General features: G+C 55.0%; 1 protein-coding gene across 1 annotated transcript; it reads right to left on the reverse strand.

Annotated features, from left to right (window-relative positions):
• Positions 1 to 3964: 3964 nt before the first annotated feature.
• On the reverse strand, positions 3965 to 26388 carry HDAC11 (histone deacetylase 11). Its single transcript, XM_030307495.1, has 10 exons — positions 26348 to 26388; positions 25258 to 25406; positions 22946 to 23046; positions 12262 to 12378; positions 10958 to 11000; positions 9135 to 9211; positions 8022 to 8084; positions 6925 to 7021; positions 5836 to 6014; positions 3965 to 5693 (listed from the first exon to the last, which is right to left on the reverse strand). Coding segments are annotated over exons 1-10 (1044 nt in total). The 5' UTR covers positions 26350 to 26388; the 3' UTR covers positions 3965 to 5477.
• Positions 26389 to 26724: the final 336 nt, after the last annotated feature.

Consider the following 26724-nt stretch of genomic DNA (forward strand, 5'->3'; position numbering starts at 1 on the left):
GTCTGCGAACACGGCTGCGTGAGGATGAAGCCGGGCAGTGCACGGCCAGTGCTTGAACCGTGCCGTGAACCCAGAAGCGCCACGCTGTGTCGGCCGCCATCCTGATGATCTTTGGAAAGCTCTGACTGTGAGAGCAAGCGTCCTGCCTCATTCCCGTCCGAAGCGCATCATTAGCTGATATTGGTTGAGCACTTGCCTATGCCGGCACGCCTTCTGGGGGAAAAGACGCGGGCTCAGGGCAGGGATTTATCTCACCGACGGGCGCACAGCTAGGGAGTGGCCCCGCGGGGAAGCTCATCCCAGCTCTAGCCACTGTGTTTACACTGCCTCCCAGGGGCCCAGCGTCTCCAGGCCTCGGGTGCACGGAGGCAGGAGGGTCCCTCCCACACTCACTCTCTGGATCCGAATCCTGTCCTCGAATGACCCAGAGACCACACGACTGCCCCTCCTCCGTCATCTCGCTCGGTCCTTGTCGAGGGAGAAGTGGGTCTCAGAGAAGGGATGCTACCTGCCCAATGTCACTCTGCAGGCCGGTTGTGAAGGCAGGTTCGAGCCCAAGGCTGGCCAATTCCAAAGCCTGTGTCCCTTCTCTGGAGACCTCCTCGGCAGAGCGCATGGCTCCTACTCATGCTGTCACCTGCATCTTAACCCTAATAGTGACAAGGGAATGCAGAAGAAAGCACGTGGTGGGGCGGGGGGTTGTAGAGCCCATTCTCCTCCACTACTTGGCTGGGTGTGGCTTTGGGCAAGTGCCGTGTGCCTCTCTGAGGCTTGGTTTCCCAGCCTGTAAAACGAGGCTCCAGGTCCCTTCCCAGGGAGGCCACTGTGAGCATGAACACAGGGAGGTCAGAGGTCGTGTGGCTCACGGTGGGAGGGCTTCCTCAGGTCCTCTTCCGGACACTACTTTCTGCACACGCTCGACACGGCCCCTCTGTCCCTCCCTCCTGCCATCCCCTAGAAGAACACTGAGGGAGGAAAGCCAGGATTGGGCTCTGGTTCATTTGCTTGCCAGGACGTCAGGCTCCTTAACACCCTTCCGTGGGCCTCACGTTTCCTAGAGACAAAGTGGTGGTGGTGCCAGCACCGAGCCAGGATCTGAGCAGGCCCTCGGACAAGGGCAGCCTTCCTTCCCTCTCCTCCAGCCCAGCACGCCCCAGCCAGCTGCGGTGGCACGAGGCTGGGCCTCCGTGTGCTGTCTGCCCAATGAGCAGGTGGGACAGGTTGTCCGGGGACCCTCGGCTCTGACTGTGCACACGCCAGTTCACAAAGCACTTCTCAGCTGCCTGCCCTGTTTTATTTTTAAAAATTAACTTTCTGCTTGCAAAATTCGAGCGGCAGAAAGCCCAATGTGCATCCTCCGGCCGAAGAGCATCTCAAGGGCAGGACAGGGAAGCCGTTCATCTCTCCAGGCCCCAGCTCAAAAGCAGACAGACAGCCACCTACCCACATGCTGCCACAGTGCCCTCGGCCTGGCCCTGCCCCACCGTCCAGGGGCCACGGAGGCTGTCTTTCCCCTCCAGGTTCCTTGTCTCATCTGGGCTCTGGGATGCTGACATGTGCCTCTCCCAGGATTGCTAGTAAGGGTGTGAGCCACGGAGGGGCTGACAGGTCCAGGTGGGCTACAGGACACGAGCTCCCCCACATATTCTCATTCCAAACCCCTGCCGACAGGTCTGGTTATAGGAAAAGGGCACTAGTTTGGGGGTCAGATGGACACGGGTCCATTCCCTGGCTTTTCCATCGCCTGACTTGTGATCTTTACTTCTCTGAGTCTCTATGTCTCCATTTTTTAAATGGTGATCATGATGATGGCTAACCTATATAGAGGACTTACTCTGAAAATTAATAAAGGAAAAGCTTCGCTAAAACGGAGCCAGGAGGCCAGAAGGGGGAGCTCTCACACCACACCACTGGCAGCCAATTACAGGAAGAAGGGTCAATTAGGTCCCAAGGGAAGAATCCCCAACAGCAAAGAATCCTCAGTTATAGCTCCCAAAAGGAAAAGATGCACATCACATCTCCTATGAGAAACTGACTGCCCCAGCAACTCAGCCAATGAGAAACCGTCTGAACTCATGCTTCTCTCCAACTGGGCCTTCCTTCAAAACAACCCCTCCCAACTTCCTCCCCTTCTCCATAAAATAATGTTCCCTCTCCTTGGTCAGATTACTCTATGGTTTTTGCCATAGCTTGCTCGTCCCAAGTTGGAATTTTCTGCCGTTCCCAAATAAACCCAGTTTTGTTGGCAAAATAACGGGCTTCTTTTTAAGATCAACTCCATGCCAGACACTGCTTTAAGCACCTTACAAACTCACTTCATCCTCATGACAACCCTGTGAGGTAGGTACTATCAGCCCCATTCTACAGAGACATAAACTAAGGCACAGAGAGGAAGCGTTGCCCAGCTATCAAGGGGAGGAGGCAGGACTCCAAGCCAGGCTGGTGAAGGATGGGAGGCTCCTACTTTAATCCCCTGCAGCCTTTGGGGTGCCTGGGTGGCTCAGTGGTTGAGCAACCCACTTCAGCTCAGGTCATGATCTCACTGATTGTGAGTTCGAGTCCTGCATTGGGCTCCATGCAGAACCTGCTTGGGATTCTCTCTCTCTCCCTCTCTGTTCCCCTCCCCAACTTGTGCTCTCTTGCTCTCTAAATCAATAAATCAATAAATAAAAATACCCTGCAACCTCAAAAACCATCACGGGACCGTATCGCTCCCAGGACAGGGCACTGAGCCTCCCCATGCTGGCCCTGGGCCCAGAGCAGGATGTCCCCAGCCAGTGCTGGCTGACCTAAATGAAACCAACTCAAGAACAGGCTGCTTGCAGGAGGTCTTGGCCCTAAATGCTAAGCATTTGGCTGAGGATCCAGGGAGGGTCCTAAAAGTCTCCTTCAGATCTGCCTGGGAGTCCTGCTAGGCAGGGAAGGGCCCTGGGCCAGCACCCACCTTTGTTTATGCCCAAGGCAGTGGGCTGGTGCATTCATTTCCGGCCTCTGCCCCCCACCAGGGCTGTATTAGCCTAGCCTCGGGCATTCCGCGGGTGGCTTAGTCATAGCTGGGCGCTGCCGTTCCAACGCCTGTCTGAGTGCCCCCCAACCGGCCCCAATGGAGAACAGAGCCGTAACTTAGGCAGATGAAACCCCTTCTCCCCAGGCCTCAGCCAGCCCACCAGCCAGACGTGGCACCAGGGTCTACAGGAGGAGCAGGGAGGGGGCTCTAACAGGCTAAGCCACTTGTCTAAGGCCCCACATTCAGGCCCAGGTAGAGCACGGCTCCCACGTGGGCTTGGGTTCCAAGGTCTGCCCGCTCCCCTGTGTGCTGGGGGGGAGGGACTGCCCTGCCTCCCATGCCAGATGTTCATGCTCCAGATCTCCAGGAGGCTCTGGATGGAGTCTCCTGCAGAAATCTCACGCCTTCCGGGCATCAGCGCTGCTCCCAGCGGGCTCCACCAGAGAGTGCTTTCCCAAGCTTTCCTGCCCCCCAAGTTCTCCCTATAGCACATGTCCGACCCCGGACTTCCCCCAGCCTGTCCCCCCTCTCACCCTGGGCTGCAGGCCCCCCCCCCCCCATCCTGGTCAGCAAGGTGCTCGGCTAGAGACTCAGCCCTTCACAAAGTTGGCACGTTCCCTTGGGTTTTTATAACTTGGGGTATCACTTACCAAAAGCAGACAACTCAGGTCTTAAGAACAGATACTGGGGGTGCCTGGGTGGCTCAGTCGGTTAAGCGTCCAACTTTGGCTCAGGTCATGATCTCACGGTCTGTGAGTTCGAGCCCCACATTGCCTGCTTTGGATTCCATGTCTCCCTCCCTCTCTCTCTCTCTCTCTCTCTCTGCCCCTCTCCCCGTTCTCACTCTTTCTCTCTGAGAGAGGCCATGTCCGGCCTCGTTCAATGTGGATTTTAAATCTTTACTTCCTCTAATCCTTAGGAGGTAAGGATGCTCCATCTCAAGAACACACGGCAGCCAGTCCGATCAAGAGCCTTTATGGTTCTCTACAAACAGAAGCTCAACGGTGATGAAGCCAGCCCACTGCCTGCCCCCACGTGTCACAGGCCCCAGGTGGAAATGAGGGGATGTTAGGTACCTTGAGTCAGATGCAGAGAAACCAACGGCAAGGGCAGGGGGCGGGTGAGGGGGGTCCAAGGGCGTGGTTAGTGCCTCGAGGTCTAGTCCAGGAGGTCAGCCGTTTTGACAGTTCACGATTTTCAAGCCCTTCCTCCCGTCCCCCAACAGAGGGAGCACCAAGGGAGTGTAAGGGAGAAAGTGGGGAAATGCAGGAGCACCCCCAGATGGTAATGAACGGGAGTCCCCCAGGTGCGGTTGACCGGGGACCGGGATGTGCCTCCGCTGGCCCACTTTTTCTCCCCACCCCACCTTTGATCGCTAAGAACACACTCAGGTAATGAAGGGTGGATGCTCTCCCCACCCAGCTCTCTGCGGGGGGCCCAGGGTGTCCCCTTCAGATTAGAGCTGAGAACAAGGTCAGGGTCTGGGGTTTTTCAAAGACCAGAAGTCAGGGCCCACTTGGGACCCTGGACACTGGAAGCAATAGCCCCACCTAAGGCCCTGCCCCAGGTCCTACCCGTTACAACCCACAGGCCAGGATGGATATGTCTGCCCTCCTTCCCAGAACTCCAGCCTGACCACTGGCACCTCCGTCCTCACCTGGGGCCTCAGGTCCTGTAGGACCCGGCTTGGCCACCTGTCCCCATCCCCAGTGTCCCCTTCTGGGCCTCACCCTCCTCTGTCCCCTCCTCAGCTGGGTTGGCAGCCCCCTCAAGCCTCCAGTGCTGAGGCCCATCTCTGACAGGCAGGACCATGACTAAAGCACAGATTTGGAGCTCCTCAGGCCTCTCCTCTCCTTATCAGCACCGAGGAGCCCTAGGAAAGCAGGTCCAGCCCTTGCTTTATTGAAGGGGAACACCAGAGGGGAGACGCCACTCGAGCCCCGTTCCCCGCCACCCCTTACATCCAGGACACCCAGGACCAGGTGTCCTGCCTGCTGGCTGGGAATCCAGAGTCCCCCTCCAGAGGCCTCACTGCAGCACCCAGCTTTCAGAGCCCCCCACACGGACACGGGCACCCATGGCTCCCCATGCCCTGCCCTAGGTGAGGGCGAAAGGGTGGGGCAAATCACATGACTCCTGCCCCCAAAGCCTCACCTGCCCTTCTCCCTCCTCGGGAAACTGCCTGCCTCTGCAGGGCCTGGTCAGACCTGGGGCCCCACGGGAGGTCTTCTGGGACTCAGGCCCTGCCTTCTGCCCCCGCCCACAGAGGGGCCTGGAGACCCTCTGACACCCAATGGGGAGAGCGGAGGGGCTGCCCCTAAGGCCAGCCCGGTCGGGGACGGGCCCCTGCCCCTCGGCACCTCCTGGCAGCTGCCCCCACCACCCCGTGGTTAGAAAAGGAGAAGCGCTGAGGGGCGGGCCGGGCTGAGGCAGGCAGGGAACCGCGCAGAAGAGCAGAAGGGTGGCGTGGTCAGGGCACCTCGGGAGGCAGCAGAGGGGTGTCCGAGTTCTGTGCCGAGACGCTGGGGGACTCAGACCCAATGAGCCCGAGGCTGTACAAATTAAGGATGGAGTCGGCAATGATGCGGGCCGTGCGCTTCTGGTATCCGCCCGAGGTCACCATGAGGATGGGCACCTGGCGGCCGCGGACCACCCGAAACACCAGTTCGTCCCGCTTCACGATGCCCTGTGGGGGGAAGGGGGAGGCTGACTCGGGCGGGCGGCCGGGGCCCCGCGGCTTCCGGAAGTCCCGCTGTGATCGCCGCTGCTTCCGCCCACCTTCCCTGCTGCACACCCCCCCCTGCACCCCCCTCAGGGCAGGGACGCACCTGGGGGCTGATGGACAGCCCCCCAAGGCGGTCACCCTCAAGGATGTCGGTGCCCGCGTTGTACACGACCACGTCCGGCAGGTGCTCCTGGAGGGCTTTCTGGAGGTTCCTCTCCACTTTATCCAGGTACTCGTCGTCCTCCGTGCCCCACTCCAGCTCCACCTTCCGCCTGATGGCCTCTGAGGGAGAGACAGGAGTAGCCCCGTAGGCAAAGAAAGGCCAACGAGCTCAGGAGGGCCCAGTGCCCCAGCAGGATCTGACGCAGTCTAACTCCAGCACTGCTCCCCCTCATTCATTCCGCCCCAAATGAAACTAAAGAGCGCCAAGAACCGCAAAGGGGGCACGGCCAAGGGAGAGAAGGGAGTGCAGAAGAAACACTTTGCCCTGGGGATTTCCAGACCCCCTGTCAATGACATCTGGAGCCTCTGCCCAGAAATGAGGACCCTGCTGTGCCCTCAGGCCCAAATCCAGCACCTTAATCGGAAACCAGGCCACTGAGCCACACCTGGGGCTGAATGACCCTGAGCAGATGCACCGGCATAAACGTGCCCTTCCTGCACTTGTGTCCCCTATTTGCAAAGCGGGCGGGGCCCTGTGTCTTCAAAGTTCATCTGAGAGTCTCCGCCTTTTGGCTGGTAAGTTTAACCCCCCTGCATTTATTTTCACAACTGTTACATTTGACATCTGAAAATGCATTTTGTGTTTTCGACTTCTATTTTGTGTTTTCGACTTCTATTTTGTATTTTCTACTTCTCATATTTTTCCTCTCATTTCTTTTTTGTCATTCCCTATTTGCCACCAGACAAATGCATACCCAGGAGGGGTCTATTTTTATTCTCCTGGTGGGTACCCTGATGTAAGGACCCGCACATGTGTTTGTCGGACAGGTTTATGTGATCTCAGGTGGGTCAAGTGACTTCTTTAGGTCTCAGTTTGCACATCTATAAAATGGGAACACACCCCCACCTCCAGGGCTGCTGAGGACAAATGAAGTGACTTCTGCAGAGGCCAGCATGTAGGGAATACTCAGGAGAGAGCTCCATATGAGCACGACCGCACTTAAGACTGAGGGATGAGGGGGCAGCTTACGCTTGGCGAAGCGGTCCCCGGGGTAGATATGGCGGTTATACACATCCATGATGTACACGCGCTTGTCACCCATGAAGTCCCGTTCATGCCCATTGCCCTGTGGAGAGGACACAAAAGCTGCTTGCACACAGGGGCCCTCAGCAAGGCCAGGAAGCCTGCACACACCCACCCCAGGAAATGCCCCATGAGCCTGCGGAGCTCAGCTGGTCCCTGGAGGCAGAGGGTCTCGTGGCTATTAAGTAGCAGAGCTGGAATTCAACCTGAAAACGCAGCCCCATGACCTTCTAGCATGACCTTGAGCGGGGCCCAGCCCTCTGAGTTTCCTCTCCATGGAATGAGAAAGGAGTTCTAACCCTGCCACCCTCTGGAGTCTGTGGTGGCATCGGCTGGGATCAGGGACGTGAAAGGGAACCTGTAAAGGGCTGTGCAGGTGTGGCTCAGTTCCGAAGCTCAGTGTCATAGGACTCCACTGCGGGGTGCCCAGCGGCACACAGGCACAACAGCAGTGGGGGGGAGGTGTCCTCAAGAGCCCAGGTGACACCCTGCCCGGTCTGACCGGAGGAGCCAGCCCCACATTTGGAGCCCTGAGGAAGAAGTAACCCGGAACCTGAGCAAGCCTGAAATCATGCATGTGAGCATCTGTCTGAGGTGCAGCCCCACAGTAGTCCTCAGCTCCGTGCAGGGGTGGCACCCCAAACTGACTAGGAAGCACTGGGGAGCCACAGCAGGCTTCAGGGCGTGAGAATGGTGTCGCCACCCTGGGCTTTAGGAAAAGCCATCAGCCAGGTGTGTTGGGCAGTCAGAAGGGAGGAAGATCCTTTGGTTTGACGGAAGCAATGAGGCGGACCCCGTGCCCTGGCTGGGCTGAGTGGCGCAGAGGGACAAAGACCGACCCTCCACTTTTGGCCTGAGGCACAGAGGATGAGCAGTGAGGGGAGAGGCAGATCAGGGTGGGGGGGAGCAGAGGCCCAGCTTGGGGCTTGGCAATGTTCCCAGGGGGAAGGGAGCCCCACACAGTAGGGGGCTGTGGGACAGAGCTGATGGGCATCAGCTGGGGGGGCGGGGCCATGAGACTGCAGCCCCCACAGGGTACTCACCTGATGGGCATCGAGATCAACGATGGTGGCTCTGGAGATGCCCTCCACTCGCTCAAACAGAAACTGCCAGGGGAGGAGAGGGGGAGGTGAGGACTCAGACAAGTCAGAGGACATAGCCCCTTGGGGATTCCCAATTGGCAAGGGGTCAGGTGGGAGGCCTGACAGGCTTGTGGGCAATCAGGCCACCAGGCAAAGACCTCACACACTCAGAACTGTGTGGCTCAAGAGAAGCATGTGTGCATGGTCAAGGAAGGCTCCCTGGAGGAGGCAGCATGTGCTGTGCCCTGAAGGGCTGGAGATTAGGAGTGGGGCAGTTGGGCTAGCTCTTAGAGAAAGCCCGGGATTCCTACAGGAATATATACGGGTTAAGAAGGTGAAACCTCTCCCCAAGGCTGTGCCCTCTGCCTTATCCCACAAGGCCAAGTTCTCATGCCTCCTCTGGGAAGCCCTCCTTCCCCTCCCTACCCCCAGGAAGGTCTCCTGTGTGTTACCCTCTCTAAATGACCAGGGTCTGTTGACCTGCTTACTCCCCCCATTAGTCTGTGTGCCCTAACACAGAGGCCCCTGAGAGAACAGGGGCCACATCAGTCCATTCCTGATGCCCAGAACAAGGCCAGGCACAGGGTGGTTAAGGGGGGCTCTGTAATCCAGCAGAGGTGTCGGCCAATGCCAGCTCTGCACCTTTCAGCCGTGTGACCTTACCTCCCCAGGCCTGGTTTTCCTCATCTGCACACATGAGGATTAAATGAGGGAAACCTGGGTGGCTCAGTCGATTAAGCGTCGGACTCTTGATCTCATGGTTAGTGGGATCGAGCACGGAGCCTGTTTGGACTTCTCTCTCTCCTCTCTCTGCTCCTCTCCTGCTCCCTCCCTCCCTCCCTCCCTCTGTCTGTCTCTCCCTCCCTCTCTCTCTCTCTCTCTCTCTCCCCCACCCCGGAAAAAAAAAAAAAAAAACAGAAAGTGTCAGATCTGCATTGGAGTCCCTGCCAGCTTCCTCCCCTTCTGAGACTCAGTTCCCTTCTCTGTAATGTGGAGGAGAACCCCAAGTTGGGGATGGGGGGGGATTCAAGGGAGGGCTCCTGGAGGCGAGCCCCCACGCACGCTCGGGCGCACCTTGATGGCCAGTGTGATGTCCGCGTAGGCACAGAAGCCTCCGCCCCGGTCACTGGAGCAGTGGTGGAAGCCTCCACCTGTGGAAGGGCAGACACAGCGTGGTCAGGGCCAGGCACTGCCCCGCCCCTACATCCTCCCCACAACCCGTCCCTGCTCAGCTCCCAGGGACAGGCTCCCGGGACTCCAGGTCGACAAGTTGAACTGAGCACCCAGGTGCGTCACCATCCCTGGGTCAGGAGGTAGCTTTGCCATCACAGCCATCCCTACCCGGAGCAAGAAACCTCACAGGCTGTCCCAACGAGTGAGTCCACAGTGCCTGTCACAACCCCCAAGGGCTAGGAGCTTATCTTTCCCCAAACTGTCCCTTGCCTCTGCAGAGCCAGGCCGGCCCCCAAGTGATTTCCCATGCCAGGGAGGGGTGGTGGGGCTATGGGGGACCCATTTACCCTGGGACCACCCAGATTCTGCAGGTGGTAGAAAGGGATGGTCAGGAAGGGCACCTTCTGATGATCTTGGCCACCCATGGCCATGGGGAAGGCCTTAGACACCAGGGTCCGGCCACAACCTCCCCCCTGAGAGCCCATTGCCCTGCAACCTGAGTTTTGGGGCCTCTGAAATTGAACCCTACAACTGCCCCACCCAGCAGTTAGGGTCCAGGGCCCACAGCTACAAAGGATTTGCCTATTCTCATGCCAAGAGGCTGTCAACGGATCTTAACAAGATAATAGCCAATAATGAACTCCTATCCAGGCACAGAGCTCACTGAAACCTCCCTATAGCCCCTAGTGGGGGCACGATTGCCATTACCTCCATTCTACAGATGAAGAAACTGAGGCACACAGAAAATCAAGCAACCTGCCTGGGATCACACAGCTCACTAACAGCAGAACCAAGATTCAAACCCAGGCTGGATCAAGACCTGGCCTCTTAACCTCTATCAGGTCATAACATCTTCCACGGGGGAAGGGCCTCCCGAGGCCCTCGTGGGGACCCCGCTGTAGACACACACAGGGCATGCCTCTTTCATCCATCCGTTCAGCAGTAGACCGTCACATCACGGTGATGTCAGATCCGATGTTCAGTACCTGGCAATACCAAGATGGAAGAGACCGAGCCCTGGCCTTGTGGAGCTCACAGCCAAAGGCGGGGGTTCTCCCCCACACCCATTTCTTCATCGATATGATGGGGCTGACATGATAATGCCCAGCTCAAAGGAGAGGCCAGACAGTAAAGAGGTTTGCTAACTGTGAAGTGCTGTACCTCAGTGAGGGACACACAAGGAAGGGATGAGGAAAAACGTCTGTGTAACCCTCCCGTGAGCCAGTCTTGGGGGAGAGTCCAGGGGACTCCGGAGTGCTGGCCCTCGGGTCCCTGACATGGCATTGACCCTGGGCCTGTCTGCCCATTACGTGACCGTGGCCCTGAAGGCTGTCCTGGGCCCCGGGAGGCTGATGGAGTTTTTCAGGAAAGACTCTGAAATTCTGCAGGTTTCAGCCCCATGCAGGGCTGCCCAGGGGATGACGCAGGCTTTTACAGACAGAGTGAGCCCCTTGTCACTGGAAGTATGCAAAGGCAGGGCTGGGGAGCCATCTGGAGAACTCTTTTAGATGAGAATCCCACACCAGATGGAGGCACTGGTTGGTCCCTCCCAGGCACCAGATGGCCGAATCCCTGCCCGCCCCCCCCCCCAGACCACTTTAAGAAGGAGGTTCAGGGTGGTTCTGAAGGCACCAGAGCATCTGAACTCACAGTGGTTGCCTTCAGGTTCCTCCTGGTCCTCCCAGCCCAAGGACCCAGCAAGCCAGACCGGCTGGGGCACTCACCCACATTGATGGCCCAGCCTCGCTCCATGGCCAGCTTCCCTGCCTTTGGAGACAAGCACAAGGTGAGAGGCACAGGCAACCAATTCCCTCATTCATTCATTCACTGATTCACTGATTCATTCATTCATTCATTCATTCATTCATTCATTCATTCCATAAACACCATTTCCAGAGAACTCTGACATAGGATGATCTATGAGGTAGGGTTCAGGAGACCCCCACCCTCCAGCAGACTCAGACTCAGTCTTGGAAGTACCAGACTGGCTGCTGTATGAGAACTGCAAAGCCGCAGAACTGCAATTCTGAGAGGCGACTAGAAGAAATCAAAGTTAAATAGTTATGATCACACGTGAGCTGACAAGGATTTTGATGAGGCTTTCAATGGAAAAATAGACAATTTTTGACCCACAGAAATACGGTAGGCTGAATACCAAAATCTTGTAGGAAATCATGGTTTGGGAGTGGGCAGTGATATTTAAAAAAAACAAAAAACAAAAAAAAAATTTCCAAAGCTAAAAAAAACTATAGATCAATAGGTCTTGATCTGGCTCTGGATGAATTCATCCCACACCTAGGGGGCGCCTGGGTGGCTCAGTGCGTTAAGCCTCTGACTCTTGATTGCAGCTCAGGTCATGATCTTGCGGTTTGTGAGTTTGAGCCCCACATTGGGCTCTGCACTGACAGCTCGGAGCCTGCCTGGGATTCGCTCTCTCTCCCTCTCTCTCTGCCCCTCCCCCTGCTCATGCTCTGTCTGTCTCTCTCTCAAAACAAATATTTATGAAATATTCTTTAAAAAAAGATTATCCTACATCTAAATCTGAAATGTTTCTCTACCTCCAATTAACTCGGCAGCCTGTGGCTAATTTTAAAGACAACTACATATGGGATGAAGAAGCTACTTTTGCTGTAAGTATTCTGTACTGTCACCCCCATGATGGGCAGTGAGGGGAGCATCGCCCATCACTGAAGCCATGGGGGCTTGGTTTTGCCATCTTGACTTGAGAACACTATAGCCATAGCTTGAGGATACACCCCCTGGGGAAAGGGGATATATCTTATACACCAGCAAATACGGTAACTCTCATAGGAGGTCATGGGGGAAGGAACGAGGAATTCTAATGTCCCCAAGTGGGAAAGGCTTTGGGAGAAAGAGTCATTGTTACTGTGCCTTGAGGACTATTTAGGATTTTGTTCAACTACAAAGTGGGAGGAGAGTATTCCGGATGGAGAGCCCAGAGTGAGCAAAGGCCCGGAGGTGTGGGGTCCCAAGCCCAGCCCTTCCTCCCACCTGCATCCCCACCTACCATGATGGTTCCTCCCGTCTGGGTCCGAAGGGGCTTCAGCACCTTCCTCTGCACAAGGAAGTTGGGGAGAAAGATGACAGGGGGGATCTCTGTGATGGTGGCAACAGCAAAGGACCACTATGGAAGGAGACACAGGTCGTTATGCCCAGAGCGCAGAGGCAACAGCTGGGAAATCAGATTGCCAGTTTCCAGGTGACCTGGGAGAACTTCCAGTCAAGTGCAGTTCCTTTGGTAAGAAGTGAGAGCCCCTGACCCAGCTTTGGGCTCAGTAAGAACAGTTCCTTGCCTTAAAGCTGTTGGCCCACATTCCTCCAAAGCCCTTGGCTGCCCTCTTGCGCCCAGAGCGAGAGCTGCAGAGGACGCCAAGTCACAGGGGCGGCAGACCCAGCCCTGGCCCAGCCCACCCACTATACAGAAGGGGGAGGACACTGAGGCCCTGAGCTGGGAAGATCTTTCTTTCCAACATCAAACAGTGAGTCAATGGCAGAGCCAGCAGTGGAAGCCCAGGTCCGCTTCCCCGGCACATGACCTCGTCATCCACTAGGAATCGGTCCTCCCTTCAAAAGGCGTATCAGGCCCTCGTTTCTGGCTACCGAGGCAGGAGGGTCTAGGGTACCCAAAAGGCATTCGCATGAAGATTAGGACACAGCTTTCCCTGTGACCCTCCCAGACCCCGGGGCAAATGTCCATGGGCCCGGATCCCGAACCACCTGCTGCCTGGCTGAGAATGTACCTGGATCCGTGCTCCCTGCTCTCCTCTGACCCCAGGCAGAGCCTCAGAGGGGCCCAGGGCACTCTGTAAATATGTACTGAGGCTCCACGGTGGGGGCTACTCCTGTCCTTCCGACACAGCCCACAGCCCAGCAGGGAGGCACTCATATGCAATGTGGCAAAGCCTTTTGATGGAGAACATGGTCTGGGTCCAGGTGGGAACACAGCAGCTTTCTGGAGGCAGTGACCTCCAAGCTGAGTCTGAAGGTGAACGGGAGTTGCCCGGATGTCACAGTCAAGGTGAAAAGACAACTACTGGCAAAAGGAAGTGAGTCCGCGCTCACGAGAAGTTGGGTACAACTGGGGCGGGGCCAGGCCTGTCCCGTAGGGCCTGTGCTGCCAGAGAATGTTCTCTCTCAGACAGCCTCATCAGAGCAGCAGGGAGCCATCAGATGGTGCTTGCCCAAGCTATTCTGGCTGCAGCAGGAGGACCAATTAGGAGAACTCGAATAGAAGCAGCAGCCACCCCAGGGAGGAAGAGAGAAATAATGAGGGTCCAGAGGAGGGGAAGATGGGGAAGGTTAGCAGATAGCACGTAGGGGATGGGCAGACAGAGGAGTCCAGGATGCAAGGTTGGAACCCCAAGACTCCAACCCTGAAGGCAAGGGCCAGAAGGGCAGCCCACTGTGAAAATCGAGGGCTGTCCTGGGACAGGGTGGGGGTGGGGCAGAGGTATGGCCCTCAGGAGGCCAGGCAGAGAGGAGTTTCAGGAAGGAGTAAGCCAAGGGAGGTGTTGAGAATGGGGAGCATGGCCACTGGGTTCTCCCACCAGGGGAGGAGATTTAGGGCAGGAGAGGCATGTTCGGTAAGGGCGAGGAGTCAGCAGAGAGGAAAGAGGATGGGCCAAGGATGAGGTAGGACAGCAGAAAGGGCATATGCCTGGGAAGGTCCTGGCAGGCGCCTTAGCCAGGGGGCACTACTTGAGGCCAGGGTGAGAAGGCAGGACAGGCCCCATGTCAACTTCCATAGGGTCCAGGTGTGCTGGGAAACCCAGGCTGCCTGAACTGCACTGAATACATGTGTGGCCACCCCCAGCCCCCACCCAGGCCACCAAGGCTGAGGACAGTTGTAGGCTGGGGAAGCCCTCACTCAAGTGAAGGAGCTGGTGAACGTGGCGTATGGCCCACAGACCATTTGCAGTCTGAAAAGGGAGGTGCCCCTCCAGCCTTCCTCAACCCCCAGCCTCCCAGCTGCACCACAGAGGCATCACAGGGCCTGGGAGATGGTACGGGTGCTAGAGCTGAGACCAGCCAGGAAGGCTGGAATGTTCCAAGACCTGTCCGTGTGCGTGTGTGTGCGTGTGGTGGGGGACAGACCCAGAGAAGGGAAGGTGGCCAGCTCTGTTCGTCACACCAATCCCACTGCCCAACACAGGCTTGGCCTATGGGAGGCATGGAACCATGGTTTTCTTCCTTTTTTTAAATTTTTTATTAGGCTCCATGCACAACGTGGGGCTTGAACCCATGACCCTGAGATTAACAGTTGCATGCTCTACAGACCCAGCCAGCCATGAGCCCCAGAACCACAGTTTTCTATGAATAAACAGTGAACACAACTCAGCCGCTGAAGGAACACGTTAAGCCACTGCCTCCCTCTCTCCCTCAGCAAGCTAGCAGGGAATAAGGATTGGAAGAAAATGAAAGCTTATCCCAGCCTCCTGAGGGGTCCCATATAGACACAAAACCACGAAGGGGGCATGTTTTAAAGTATGTTCCGCAGCAACTGCCTAGCCCAGCGCGCTATCAGGAAAGGGTTCCACATCAAATGACTCTGGGAAACACTGCTTATGTTGTCCACCTCTTGGAAACTCACATGGGAAACATGTAAAGGGCTCGAAATTTTGCCGTACAGAATCCTATCCGCTGCCCGAGTTTTCTGGCCACAAACCTCTGCCGGCCTGCCTTACTTTTTACACAACGCCTACTGACCTTTGGAAAGCTGCAATCACGTGGGACACACTAGGGAATGAATCTTCCACGGGCCGGGTATAAAGTCACCAGAAGCGTGTCTGGGATGTAGCCAAGGGGACCAGTCCCCTTGGGAGAAGAGTCACGTCTGCCAACGTTTCTCCACTTCCGGCAATGAGAGATGGTGCCGGACGGCTCAGCCCTCTCCCAGGCCCAGCCGTGGCCTCTGTGCAAGGCAGTGGTGCTGCCTACTGATGAGCTAGACTCGTGCTGTCCCATCCAGCGGCCACCAGCCACACATGGCTACTTGGGTATAATTTTAAATGAAAAATTTTTTATTAGAATTTTGTTACTTCAATCAAGAAAATAGAATTTCGTTCCTCAGTCTCACTGGCCATAGTTCAACTGCTCGATAGGCACATGTGCCTAGGGGCTACTGGGCAGGGCCATTCCAGAACATGTGCACCGTGGCAAAAAGTTCTATTGGACGGAGCTGCTCCAGAAAAACCACCAGTGGCCAGGGTGAAAAATAGATGGGGTGGGAGGGGCAGGCTGGTGGCTGGGCCCTGGAGGAGGGGGTGGGCGGGGAGGTTCTACACAGGGGCGTGCAGGGCAGCAGGCTGGGATGAGGGCACCCAGATCAGGCCCTCTGAGAGCCTGGCCCCAGGCAAGGGCATCGAGGGATGGGCTAGATGGGAGTAGGGTGGGGACAAGGCTCAGAAGTCCTCCTCAGAGTAAAAACTGGTCCGACTCTGGGCTTTGCCACTGCTGTGTCAATTTGGACACAACCCTTACTTCCCTCTCGTCTCCTCATCTATGAAACAGGGACCCCTCCCCACCAGGCCTAAAACGGGGCCTTAGACCAATCTGCCAGGCCTGTCCTCAACTCCCCATCTGAAGACCCCCCCGGCTCCACCCCGACCCCTGCCCTTGCCTCATCTTTCTGCACAGCGCCTGTCTCTACCTGGCATTACGATATGTCTCAGTTGTTATCTGTCTGTTCCAGAAGGATGCCACAGCCAGGAGTGTAAGCACACACTCATTCTCATTCCTGCTATACAGATGATGCTGAGAGTGAAGCCTGCACACAGCAGGTGCTTAGAGCGCATGCCGCCCACCCTTGCCCAGACTCCTCCCTGCCTACACACTCCCTGGAGGAGGCCACCTCCCCTGCACCCTGCACCGCCCAGGAGAGCTGGATGACTAGCTGATAAGGGGCTAGGACAGTCTGGCCCTCTGCTCCCAAGACAGCACAAATGCAGAGCCCTCCTGGGGTCAGGTGAGGCCATACGTGTGCCCAGCTGCTTCCCCTCCCCCCCTTACAGGTGTCACCCGAGGCTTGCCCTCAGGGAATCCCTTGCACCTCCATCCCCACCACAGGCTCTGCTTCTAGGGCTGTGCTTCTCCAAGTATAGTTCCCAAACCAGTAACACCAGCACTTGAGAACTTGTCAGAAACACAGAGTCTCAGTCTCCTCTCCAGACCTCCTGAATCCAAAACTCTGGGAGTAGGGACCAGTGATCTGCATCACGACAAGCCTTCCAGTGGATTCCAATGCTTAAGCAAGTTGCAGAACCACTGCTCTAGCGAACTTGAGCCCATAGTGCTGAATGAATGAATGAATGAATGAATGAATGAATGACATAAACAGAGGAGGTTTTACCACCCCAGCCTAATGCCCACTGCCCACCAAAAGGCCTGGGCTGCGAGCTTCCCCAGTAGAGATTGGCTGCAACCCCATGTGGAGGCCCCAACTGCTTGGTTTGGGTCAGAACTTTCCACCAGTGGAAGTGGGAGCAAAAGGAGAGACAGGAAAAAAATCCACACCATCATCTCAGTTGATGAAGAAGGAGCCTTTGACAAAATCCAACACCCTTTCACGATAAAGTCCATCAACAAATTAGAAACAGAAGGGAACTCTGCCAGGCTGGCAGAGGGCATTTATCATACACACGTGCACACGCAAACACACACACACACACACACAATCACATAGCTATCACCATACACAGTGCTAAAAAACTGGAAACCTTCAGCCTAAGATCGGGAACAAGAGAGGGATACCCACTTTTGCCCCTTCTATTCAACCTCACACTGGAAGTTCCAGCCAGAGCAATTAGGAAAGAAATAACAGGTCTCCAAACTGTAAAGGAAGAAGTAAAACTAGTCTCTATTCACAGATGGCATAATGTTAGCTACAGAGAATCCTAAAGAATACACACACACACACACACACACACACACACACCTATTAAACTGAAGAACTTATCCAGCAAAGTTGCAGGATCCAAGATCAACACACAAAAATCAGTTGTATTTCTATACCTTAGCAACAAATAATCCATAAAGGAAATTTAAAAAGCAATTCCATTTAAAATAACAATGGAAATAATAGAATACTTGGGAATAAATTTAACCAAGGAGGTGCAAGACCGGTATACTAAACACTACAAAACACGGCTGAAAGAACTTAAGAATCTAAACAAATGAAAAAATAACCTGTGTTCATGGGTTCAAGACCTAATATTGTAAAGATGGCAATACTTTCCAGATTCCTCTACAGATTCAACACAATCCCTATCAAAATCCTGATGGCCTCTTTTGCAGAAATAGAGAAGCTGATCCTATAATTTATATGGAATCTCAAGACACCTCAAATAGCTGAAAAACCTTGAATAAGAACAAACTTAGAGAACACGTAATTTCCAATTTCAAAACTTACTACAAAGCTTCAGTGATCAAAACAATATGGCAGTGGCATAAGAGAGACATATACATCAACTGAATAGAACGGAGAGTCCAGAAGTAAATCCATTCATCTATGGCCAACTAATTCTCTACAAGGGTACCAAGACCAGTCAATGGGGAAAGTGTTGTGTCTTTAGCAAATGGTGCTGGGAAAACTGGAGACCACATGCAGCAGATTGAGGTTGGGCCCTTACCTCACACCATATATAAGAATTAAGTCAAAATGGGCCAAAGACCTAAATACAAGCTAAAACTCTTAGAAGAAAACATCAGGGTCAATCTTCATGACCTTGGATTTGGCAATGGATTCTTAGATGTGACACCAAACACACAAGCAACAAAAGATGAAAAAGATAAGTTGAGGTTTAGCGACATTCAAAACTTTTATGCATCCAAGGACACCAGCAAGAGAGCGAAAATACAACCTACAGAATGGGAGAAGATATTATTGGCAAATCACATAACATCCAAAACATACAAAGAACTCTTAAAACTCCATAACCAAATGTCTTAATTGGGCCCGTGACTTGAGCAGACACGTCTTCAAAGAGGCGATATAAATGTCCACCAAGTGGCTGAAAAGATGCTCAGTGCTATTGACCGACAGGGAAATGCACATTACAGCCACAATGAGATACCGCTCCATACCCACTAAGGTCGCTGCAGCCAACCAACCAACCAAACAAACAAAAACCATAAAATAACAAGCGTGGGTGAGAATGTAGAGAAATTGGAACCTTTGTGCACAGTTGTTAGGAATGTAAAACGTGCAGTTGCTGTGGGGGTCATTTTGCTGGCCCCTTGGTTACCCTGTGACCAGCAATTCCACCCCTAGGCATATAACCTAAATAACTGAGTACAGGGACTCAGATATGGACTTGTACATGCGTGTTCATAGCAACAAAAGGCTAAAAGCTGGAAGCAGCCCAAATGCCCATCAACTGAGAAACGGATAAACAAAATGTCTATCCACACAACGGAATATTATTCAGCCGCAATGAGGAATGAAGCACAGACTCACGCCATGGGATGGATCATTCTTGAAAACGCTACGCTTGTGCTTGCTGATAGAAGCCTCACGCCAAAGGTCACGTGCTGTGTGACTCCACGCATGTGAGGCATCCAGAAAAGGCAAGTGCAGAGAGCTAGAACACAGGCTGGTGTTCGCCAGGGGCCGGGGAGAAGGGGAATGGGAGCGGCGGCTTTGTGGGTACCAGTTTCCCGTCGGAGCGACGAAAATATTTTGGAACTAAACAGCAATGGTCGCACCACATCGTCAATGTAACAAATGCCACCGATGTTTACACTTTAGGATGGCTACTGGCTATGCTATCTGAATTTTACTGTAATTAACAAGAAAAGGAGACAAGAGCCCCCTCGGAGAAGAAGAGAGAAGTGAGAGAGAGAAATCAGAGGCCCGGGGAGGGGGTCCAGTTCCCCAGAGACTCTCTAAGCCTTTAGCCCCCTGGTGTTCTGGTGCGAGGGTCTGTCTCCCTCCCAGACAGGACTCCGAGTGCTGGGAGGTCGGTGACCAGGCCCAAGAGGCGTCTGGACTTCCTGAGGCTCAGGTGAGCTTGGCTTCTCTCTCTCTCTCGCATGCCACATACCCAGTCTGAACCGCAGAAAATTCTACTGTTTCCTCTTCTTTGCAAACTCCAACTCCTACCACTCCCCCAAAATCCACAGCCACTGTTTCCAGCCTCGTCTGAGAGCCCGGATCTCTCACCAGATTATTGCGACGACCTCCTTCCTCACTGATCTTCCTGCTTTGGTCTTGCCAGCCTCTTCTCATCACAGCTGCCAAGCAATCCTGCTAAACCCTAGATCAGACCACATCCCTCGGCTTAACACACTCCTTGGCTCCCACCTCCCTCAGAGCAAACAGCAGTGGCACAAAAGGCCCCTGTGTGGTCTGGCCCCTGATCATTTTCTGACACCATCTCTTGCCAGTCTCCCTCCCGTTCCCTCCGATCCAGTGGCAATACTGGAACACACTGCAGATACTCCTGCCTCAGGGCCTTTGCACTTGCTAATCCTTATACTTGGAATGCACTCCCTCCAGATGCCCACATAGCTCACTCCCTCACTGCCCTCAGTCCATGATCACATGTCAGTAAGTCCCTCCTTGACCTCCTTATTTCAAACTGCAGCCCCTACTCCCCCTTTTCCTGCTATACTTTCATCCATGGCACCGAGTGCCTTCTAACACACTATATCATTGACTTGATTATCGTGTCTATTGGCTGACTCCCCCAGATGTCAGCTCCATAAGGAGAGGGATTCCATCTCTTTTGTTCTATCCTGCCTCCCCTGGAACAGAGCCTCATTAAACAGGTGCTCATTAAACAGTTGCCGGATTAAAAACAAAACAAAACACTTGCCGTATGAAGGTATCCCGAGCACTGCCTAGCTCAGGGTGCACAAGGACGAGATGTCAGATCTGTGTCATGCCACCCCACACCCCAGGCAAACTGTCACTGGGGTTAGCAGAAGGCAGGAGCCTGACCCTGGCCCAACCCAACCAGCACCTTCAGTGGGGCAAACTCTGGGCCTTTCGCACAGTAGGCGCTCAATACACATTTCTTTCCCTGAATGGCCATCACCTGGCAAACATCAGGTACTGTATCCCCATCAATGCCTGGATGACTAAGCATCGAAGGCCACACCAGGCCAGGGCCAGGCATGAGCCCTGGAACATGGGTGAGGCAGCGCAAGGGAGAGGGTGACCCTCCCACAGTGCACACAGAACAGCCGAGGAAACCAGCAGGAACTCTCCAGGGCACTGTTCCAGATGCCCGCAGCAGAGAAAAAAAGAAAAGGAACATTGCAGAGAGCTGGGGGGAGAGGGGAAGGGGATGAGGATGAATAGAGGCAAGGGGAATGCTCCTGAGCTGCAGCCCCTAAGTGCCAAAATGGGCATGGTGGTTCCTGCCTGAGCATCAAGGGCACATCATACCATGTGGCTCTCCCATGGTATCTGGAACAAAATCCAAACTCCACCCACGGCTTGCAAGACGCAGCATGGCCTGGTGCTGCTGGCCTCCCTGACCACATCTTGTGCCACCTCAGCTTTTTATTCCCTTGAGCATCCTTCTTCCCTCTAGGAGGCAAAGTCCCCTCCCCCTGTAGGTATGTGGTTCTGGAACATTCTTCCTTCAAAGCTCCACACGCTCTTCATTCTTTTGTCTCAGCTCAAACCTCACCTCTGTGAGGCCCTCCCCGACCACCCAGTCACCCTCCACCCTCCACTTAAGTTACCCTCTATTTTTTTCCCTTCACAGCCCTTGGTACTCTGTGAAATCCTCTCGTGTCGTTACTTCTTTATTTCCAGTCTTCCACAACAAAAATGCAAACCCATGGGAGCAGAGAAACTTGCTTATTCTTCATTTTGTACCCAGGACACAGTCAGTATTTGGTATAGATGTGTTGAATGACTGAATGCTTCACCTTAGTAGGTGCGATGGAAATCAGCCTGTTTCTCTTTTTGCTTTTGCTGCCAGGGAGTTCCAAGCCAAATATATAAGCTCAACCATAGCATTTTGGTTAATCCTTTCAGTTGGCATGTCTGAGTGCTCCTGCTGCCCTTGACCTCAATTGCCTACTCAGGTCTCAACCTGTTAATACTTTTTTTTAATTATTACCTATCACATAGTAAGCTGCCTTTAGGCTTTTGGGGGCCCAAGGCCAGGGACACAGTCAGCCCTGCACAGTTCCCCTGAAGGCTCCTCAAGCAGGTGGCATCCTGGAGCCTAGCCCCCCGTCCCCCTCAGCCTTATTCTGGCACATTCACATTCAATCCACCCTGGTCCCACTCTGTTCTGGTCTCTCCCTGCCCGGACCCGTCGCCATCGGTCCCTGTTCCCCACCCTCACCCTCTGGACTCTGGAAGGCATGTCCTCCTGGCCCAGCTCCTGGGCTGTGGACTGTGACCACGCATGTCCAGGCCCCAGGAAACCAGGGCAGCCAAGGACTGGGCTTCCTGCCAAGGCCTCGCACACCTCTCTCTCCCAGGAGCCAGGTTGCAACCTCTTCCTGGTAATCTTTCATGAGCTGACACTGTCACGGCTTCATCTAGAATTCTCACAGCTCCGGCCAGAGTGGGGGAGGAGGGCGGGTAGCAGCCGTGACCAGGAACCAGGAAGACAGACTGGCTTCTGGATGCCCTGCTTGGGGTCTCCCTGAGGGCTGCTGGACCTCCTGGGTGACCTTGAGCAGGACCTAGGCTTTTCCACCTATAGAGGGGAGGAGCCTGGTGACCTCTGGCATGTGCTGTGGCACTGAGTCTAAGGCAAGGTGGGGGTCGGGGCTCTGGGCTCCCACACTGTTGGCAGAGGACCTGTGGCATCCCCGACCATGCCCCCACCAGGGCAGGCTGGCAGCACCAGGTTCTGACGCACCTCCCCAGCCTCGCTTCCCCTCTAGACGAGCTCCCCACGCAGAGGCCTCAGAACCTCAGCACTGATGACAGCTTCACGAGCTCCTCTGGAAAAAAGTCACAAGCAGGCAGCCTGGAGGCCCAGTTTGGTCTGCGGGTAGGATTTACAAATGTTGAAATGAGCTGCCGCATTAAGAAACCAGGGACTGCCACTTAATCTGAATTTCCCACTTTTCTTTGAAAGCCAGGCCTTCTGGCCACGTGGGGCCCCCAGGGCAGCTGAGAGGCAGCCACCCACTTGGGAAGGGGCAGGAGCCCCCCAGTTTGCCCCATAAACCACCACTACCACCTACCTGGCCACTTGTGTATATCACTTGCTCAGACCTGGGGAGTTTTACACTAGTTTTTGGCCCAACAGTTTTCAACAAGTCTTTAGCAGCAGAAGCTCTTAGAAAAGAACCTCAAACGTCAGCCCGATATAAAAATAGACCTATGTGGGACAGCTTTGGTTGGATAAGGACAAGGGGCTGGCGTCCCCTCACCCAGCATGTCAGCAAGGGTCTCCGAGGCCTGTTCATAGAACACAGATTGAAAGGCACTAATGTAGAAGCTCTATGAAGGTGCAAACTCCGCCAAGTGGTCGTCCCTGCTTTCATACCCCCAAGGATGGGGAGCTCACTACCCCCTGGAGCAGCCTAACCCATCCCTGGTATCTGCCTTTTTGACACCTCTCTCCTTCTCTTGGGGACCACAAACTCACATGATCCCCCTGCATGAGGGGCAGGAATGGAGCCCCTTGGGGCTGTGCTTCCCCAGACTGAGCTGCCCCTGCTCTGACCACCCCTCCTGGTCAGCAGCCGTCCCCAGGCCCCAGACCCTGTACCTTGAGCTCGTTGAGATAGCGTCTCGTGTGCACCACCAGCAGATCCTCGTCCGAAGCCTCCCGTGCCTCCACCAGCATGCCATCTGACAGAAGCTTCTCTTCTGAAACCACAAAGTGGGCGCCCTGCTTCCCTGATGGACTCATGGCCGACCCGGCTCCAGACCACCCCTCGGAACAGGCTGCAGGCTTAGCCTCTGCTAGCCCTGCCCCAGAGGAAGTGGGAAACGGCTGGCTTTTGAAAACAGGTCGCCTCCCAGGCCAGTGTGGACAATGGCCAGAGGGCATTAGGCATTGGGCATGAAGCGATCCGTGGGTTTCCCAAGTCACCAACAGCTGAGAGGTGAGCTGGACAGCTTTCACAGGAGGTGGCACATGGGTCGATAAGGCTGACTCAAAATGAGAAAAAGCCTTATCAGTTCTCCCTCTCCACCTTCTGGTGATGTCACGGGAGGCCCAGGGTGGTGTGGTCTCTCTTTCAGGCCTGCCTAACCCTCGCTCATCTCCCTTCTTAACCCAAAAAGCAGCGACCTCACAGACTGCAGCACCCTGAAGTGAATCACAGCTTTCCTGCATTTATTTTTTTACCACGACCTTCTATTTATGGCCAGTGAAACTGGCTTTTCCCATTTAGATGATAAAACGTTTCCTTTTAAAACAAGTTTACTTAAGTTTTTTTTTAAGCAGAGGCTGAGTCAAAAAAAAAAAAAATGAAGTAAATAACGGAGCAGGTGGTATAAGGAAACGGCAAGGTCCCCAGAGTGGTTTGCAAATAACTGATGTTGGGGAAACACTGCAGTATTTTATCACCCCTCACATCCACCAGACAAGATTTGCTCTGTTTCGCCAAAGAAGAAACAGGAAGTGGTCTGGGGCACAGTGAGAATAGGACCATGATGCTCTGGGTTCTAGGGAATCAAAGGGACAAGGTCAGAATCCAAAGAAACTGTTTTAATGTGTAACCCTTAGAAAGCAAATGATCCCATACATTTCCTGCACATAGCTCCACATACAGAAGGCACTCTCCATCGCCCCTCCCCCCAACCATATTCCAAGTCTCCCCACTGCCTTCAGGCAAAGGGCCAGCTCTTTTCCTGGCAGCACCATGTGGCCCCTGCCTCCTTTCCACCCACATCCTCCGAGGAGGAAGGAGGGAACTCAGGAGGACTGTCAGCTCAGAGATGAGGGAGACAAGGAATCCTATGTTGAGCTACTGGGTAACGCAGGATCCCAAGAAAGGGCAATGGGGGGAGTGACTCAGGCTGAGTCTGCTGGAAACAGTGCATGAAGGACCATAGTCAGGGAAGCAAGATGAGCAACAGGCTGGCCCCGCTTATTCTCACCATCCTGGCACACCACTTGTCCTTCTTCTACTTAATAGTTTTCTTTGAATGCTCACTCTGGTTACTATTGCAAATGGAAAATCCAAACCAATTGCCATAAATAGAAAAACCAAAAATAGAAAACATATGCGATACAAACTGCTATTAATCTGTAATTTGATTCTATTTTCTGCAACAGTGTGGCTCGCTCTAGATTTGTTAAAAAGGGAGATGCGCTTAGGTGTTAAAGACAGGCTAGCCCCAAAGCGAAACTGTCTCCATGGCATGATCAGGATTGTGTGATTTAAAGATCCACAATGCCTCTTCCTATGCCAGGTAATGTTCCCTACTTCTGTTAACTGAGGAACCCCTAATGCAGGGAAAAGGGAGAATATTCTCGCACTAGCCTGCTGTGATGCCTGAATTTCCCACCTAAACCAGACCCCTGGATTACAAACCGAAGTAGAAAGCACAATCCGGAGCACCACCTTGCTCAGTGGAATGAGCTGTGACAGGTGCGAGCCTGAAGCTCTGGGTTCCAGACCCCACTCTGCTACTTGGTAGCTCTGTGACTTTGGGCATGTTTCCTAACCTTTCTGGGCTCCAATTTCCTCCATCTGTAATCAGTAGGGTTTGGAGCAAAGGCTCTCTAGTTCCTGGACTCTCGGAGCTTATGGGGAACAGATACTGGATGGCTCTAAACTTCACCTTCCTGGTGTCCCTCCTTAATCAGCCCCCCTTCTACTGGGCCTCCACGAACAGGGACAGGACTTAAGCCCACAGTGATGGGGAGCAGTGAAGGTCTGAGGCAGGGACATATCATGCTCAGACGCCTGTACTGAAAAGACTCTGCCCGCGTGAGTGGAAGGCAGTCTGAGGGCTGAGAGTGGAGGTGGGAGACTGAGGCTTGTGTCAGGGAAGACACAGGGAGGGGCCGGGAGAGAGGGGTGGGTTGGAAGAAGCAGCTGTAGGGTCTGATAGGGCCTTCCATACCTTTCAGGAAGCTGATCACCTTGCCCCATTTTCCCGCATCAAAGGGGTGCAGTTTCTCCAGGCCCATGAAGGTTATGTTGTAGCGTGGTGAATACACGATGGGCCAGCGTGTCTCCGGCACATGCTGGTACAGCTGAGTTGTGTGTGGCCTTCCGTGTGCACAGGGACAGACACAGAGACAGGGGCAGTCTCAGTGTGGAAAGCAGCCTCCTCCTCGCTGCCGGCTGACTTTGACCACACAGCTCCACAGCCGCAGGAAAAGGGCCTCTTAGCAACAGCAACGACGGTCATGAGAGCAGCTCCTCACTGAGCATTGGCTCTCTCCCTGCACTGTCCAACCCAAACCTCACCGGAGCCCTGGGAGGTAGGCACCACCGGTCCCAACAGAGGCTTGGAGGGGGAACCAGGCGTGCCCAAGGTCACACTGCGGGTGGGTGCAGCACCGGCTGTGCACCCAGGTGTATCTGGCTGCCAGGCCTCGGCACGTCCCCTCCACATTATTACAATTATCCTAAAAAGCTGTGTGGCCCTAGGCCTCAGTTTCTTTAAGTAAAACATGTGGCTGTCGCGAGATGATGCACCGAAACAGCTGAGCACAGAGAGCGCCCTATCCCTGAGAGCTGGGGGTGGGGATGACAGTTCCCAGAAACAGCAGGTCGGGGTTCACGCAGACTGAGGCCCAACCCGCAGCCAGGAATGGAGATCACCTCAGCCTAGCCGCGCAGCTGACCCCCCTCCCCCTCATTACACCTCCGCACAGGGACCAGAAACCCGGCGCCAGCTGTTGCCACTGCGGGAGGCCTCCGCACAGCCGGTGGAGCCCGGGATAGGGCAGACGTCAGCCTGTCGCCGGGCCCCGCCCGGGTCGGAGCCCCGCGACCCTCACCGGTCCCTCGGACCGCAGAGAAGTGGCGCGAGGCCGGCCTGGGCGCACCCGACCCGAGCGCCCCCTCGCCCGCCATACCTGGGCACGCACCTGGCGGCCCGCCGGGTAGCCCGCGCACTCGCGCTCCCGCCCACGGGGACCCCTGGGAACCCCGGGGTCTTGGGTTGGCGCCCCACCCCGCGCCCCCACCCCTGCCTCACTCACATCCCGGGGCCGGGCCCTCCCTGCGCTGGCCACTGCTCGGCGACCGGGCGGGGCAGGGCACGGCCCCGCCCCGGACACGCCCCCGGCCTCGGCCTCCTCCGCTGGGGGCGGAGCTCCGGCAGGCTCGACTCCGCCCCGCTCCGGCCCGCGCCTGCGTCACAGAGCGATGGAATCCCGCAGCTCACTCGCCGGCCGATCGGGGGCCACGCCTCCAACGCCCATCAAGCGCGACGTGCCGCTTTGCGCAGACAAATGCCCAGTAGAATCCCGCTTTGCTCGGAAAGTCACGCCCCCTAAGGGGAGGGCCGCGCGAGTTTTCACCAGGCTCGCCGCAGACATTTGCCAAGTGCGGGGTCGCCCCGCCCCGGGGGAGGGGC

The sequence above is a fragment of the Lynx canadensis genome, chromosome A2, assembly GCF_007474595.2.
Source record: "Lynx canadensis isolate LIC74 chromosome A2, mLynCan4.pri.v2, whole genome shotgun sequence".
Classification (NCBI taxonomy): domain Eukaryota; kingdom Metazoa; phylum Chordata; class Mammalia; order Carnivora; family Felidae; genus Lynx; species Lynx canadensis.

What these genes read in the sequence shown, in the direction of transcription:
- HDAC11 (XM_030307495.1), bottom strand. An exon ending in ACATCACACTGGCCATCAAG is followed by an intron (nt 8,085 to 9,134) that starts GTGCGCCCGAGC and finishes CTCCCCTGGCAG; the next exon opens with TTTCTGTTTGAGCGAGTGGA. An exon ending in GGCTGTCCATCAGCCCCCAG is followed by an intron (nt 5,694 to 5,835) that starts GTGCGTCCCTGC and finishes TTCCCCCCACAG; the next exon opens with GGCATCGTGAAGCGGGACGA.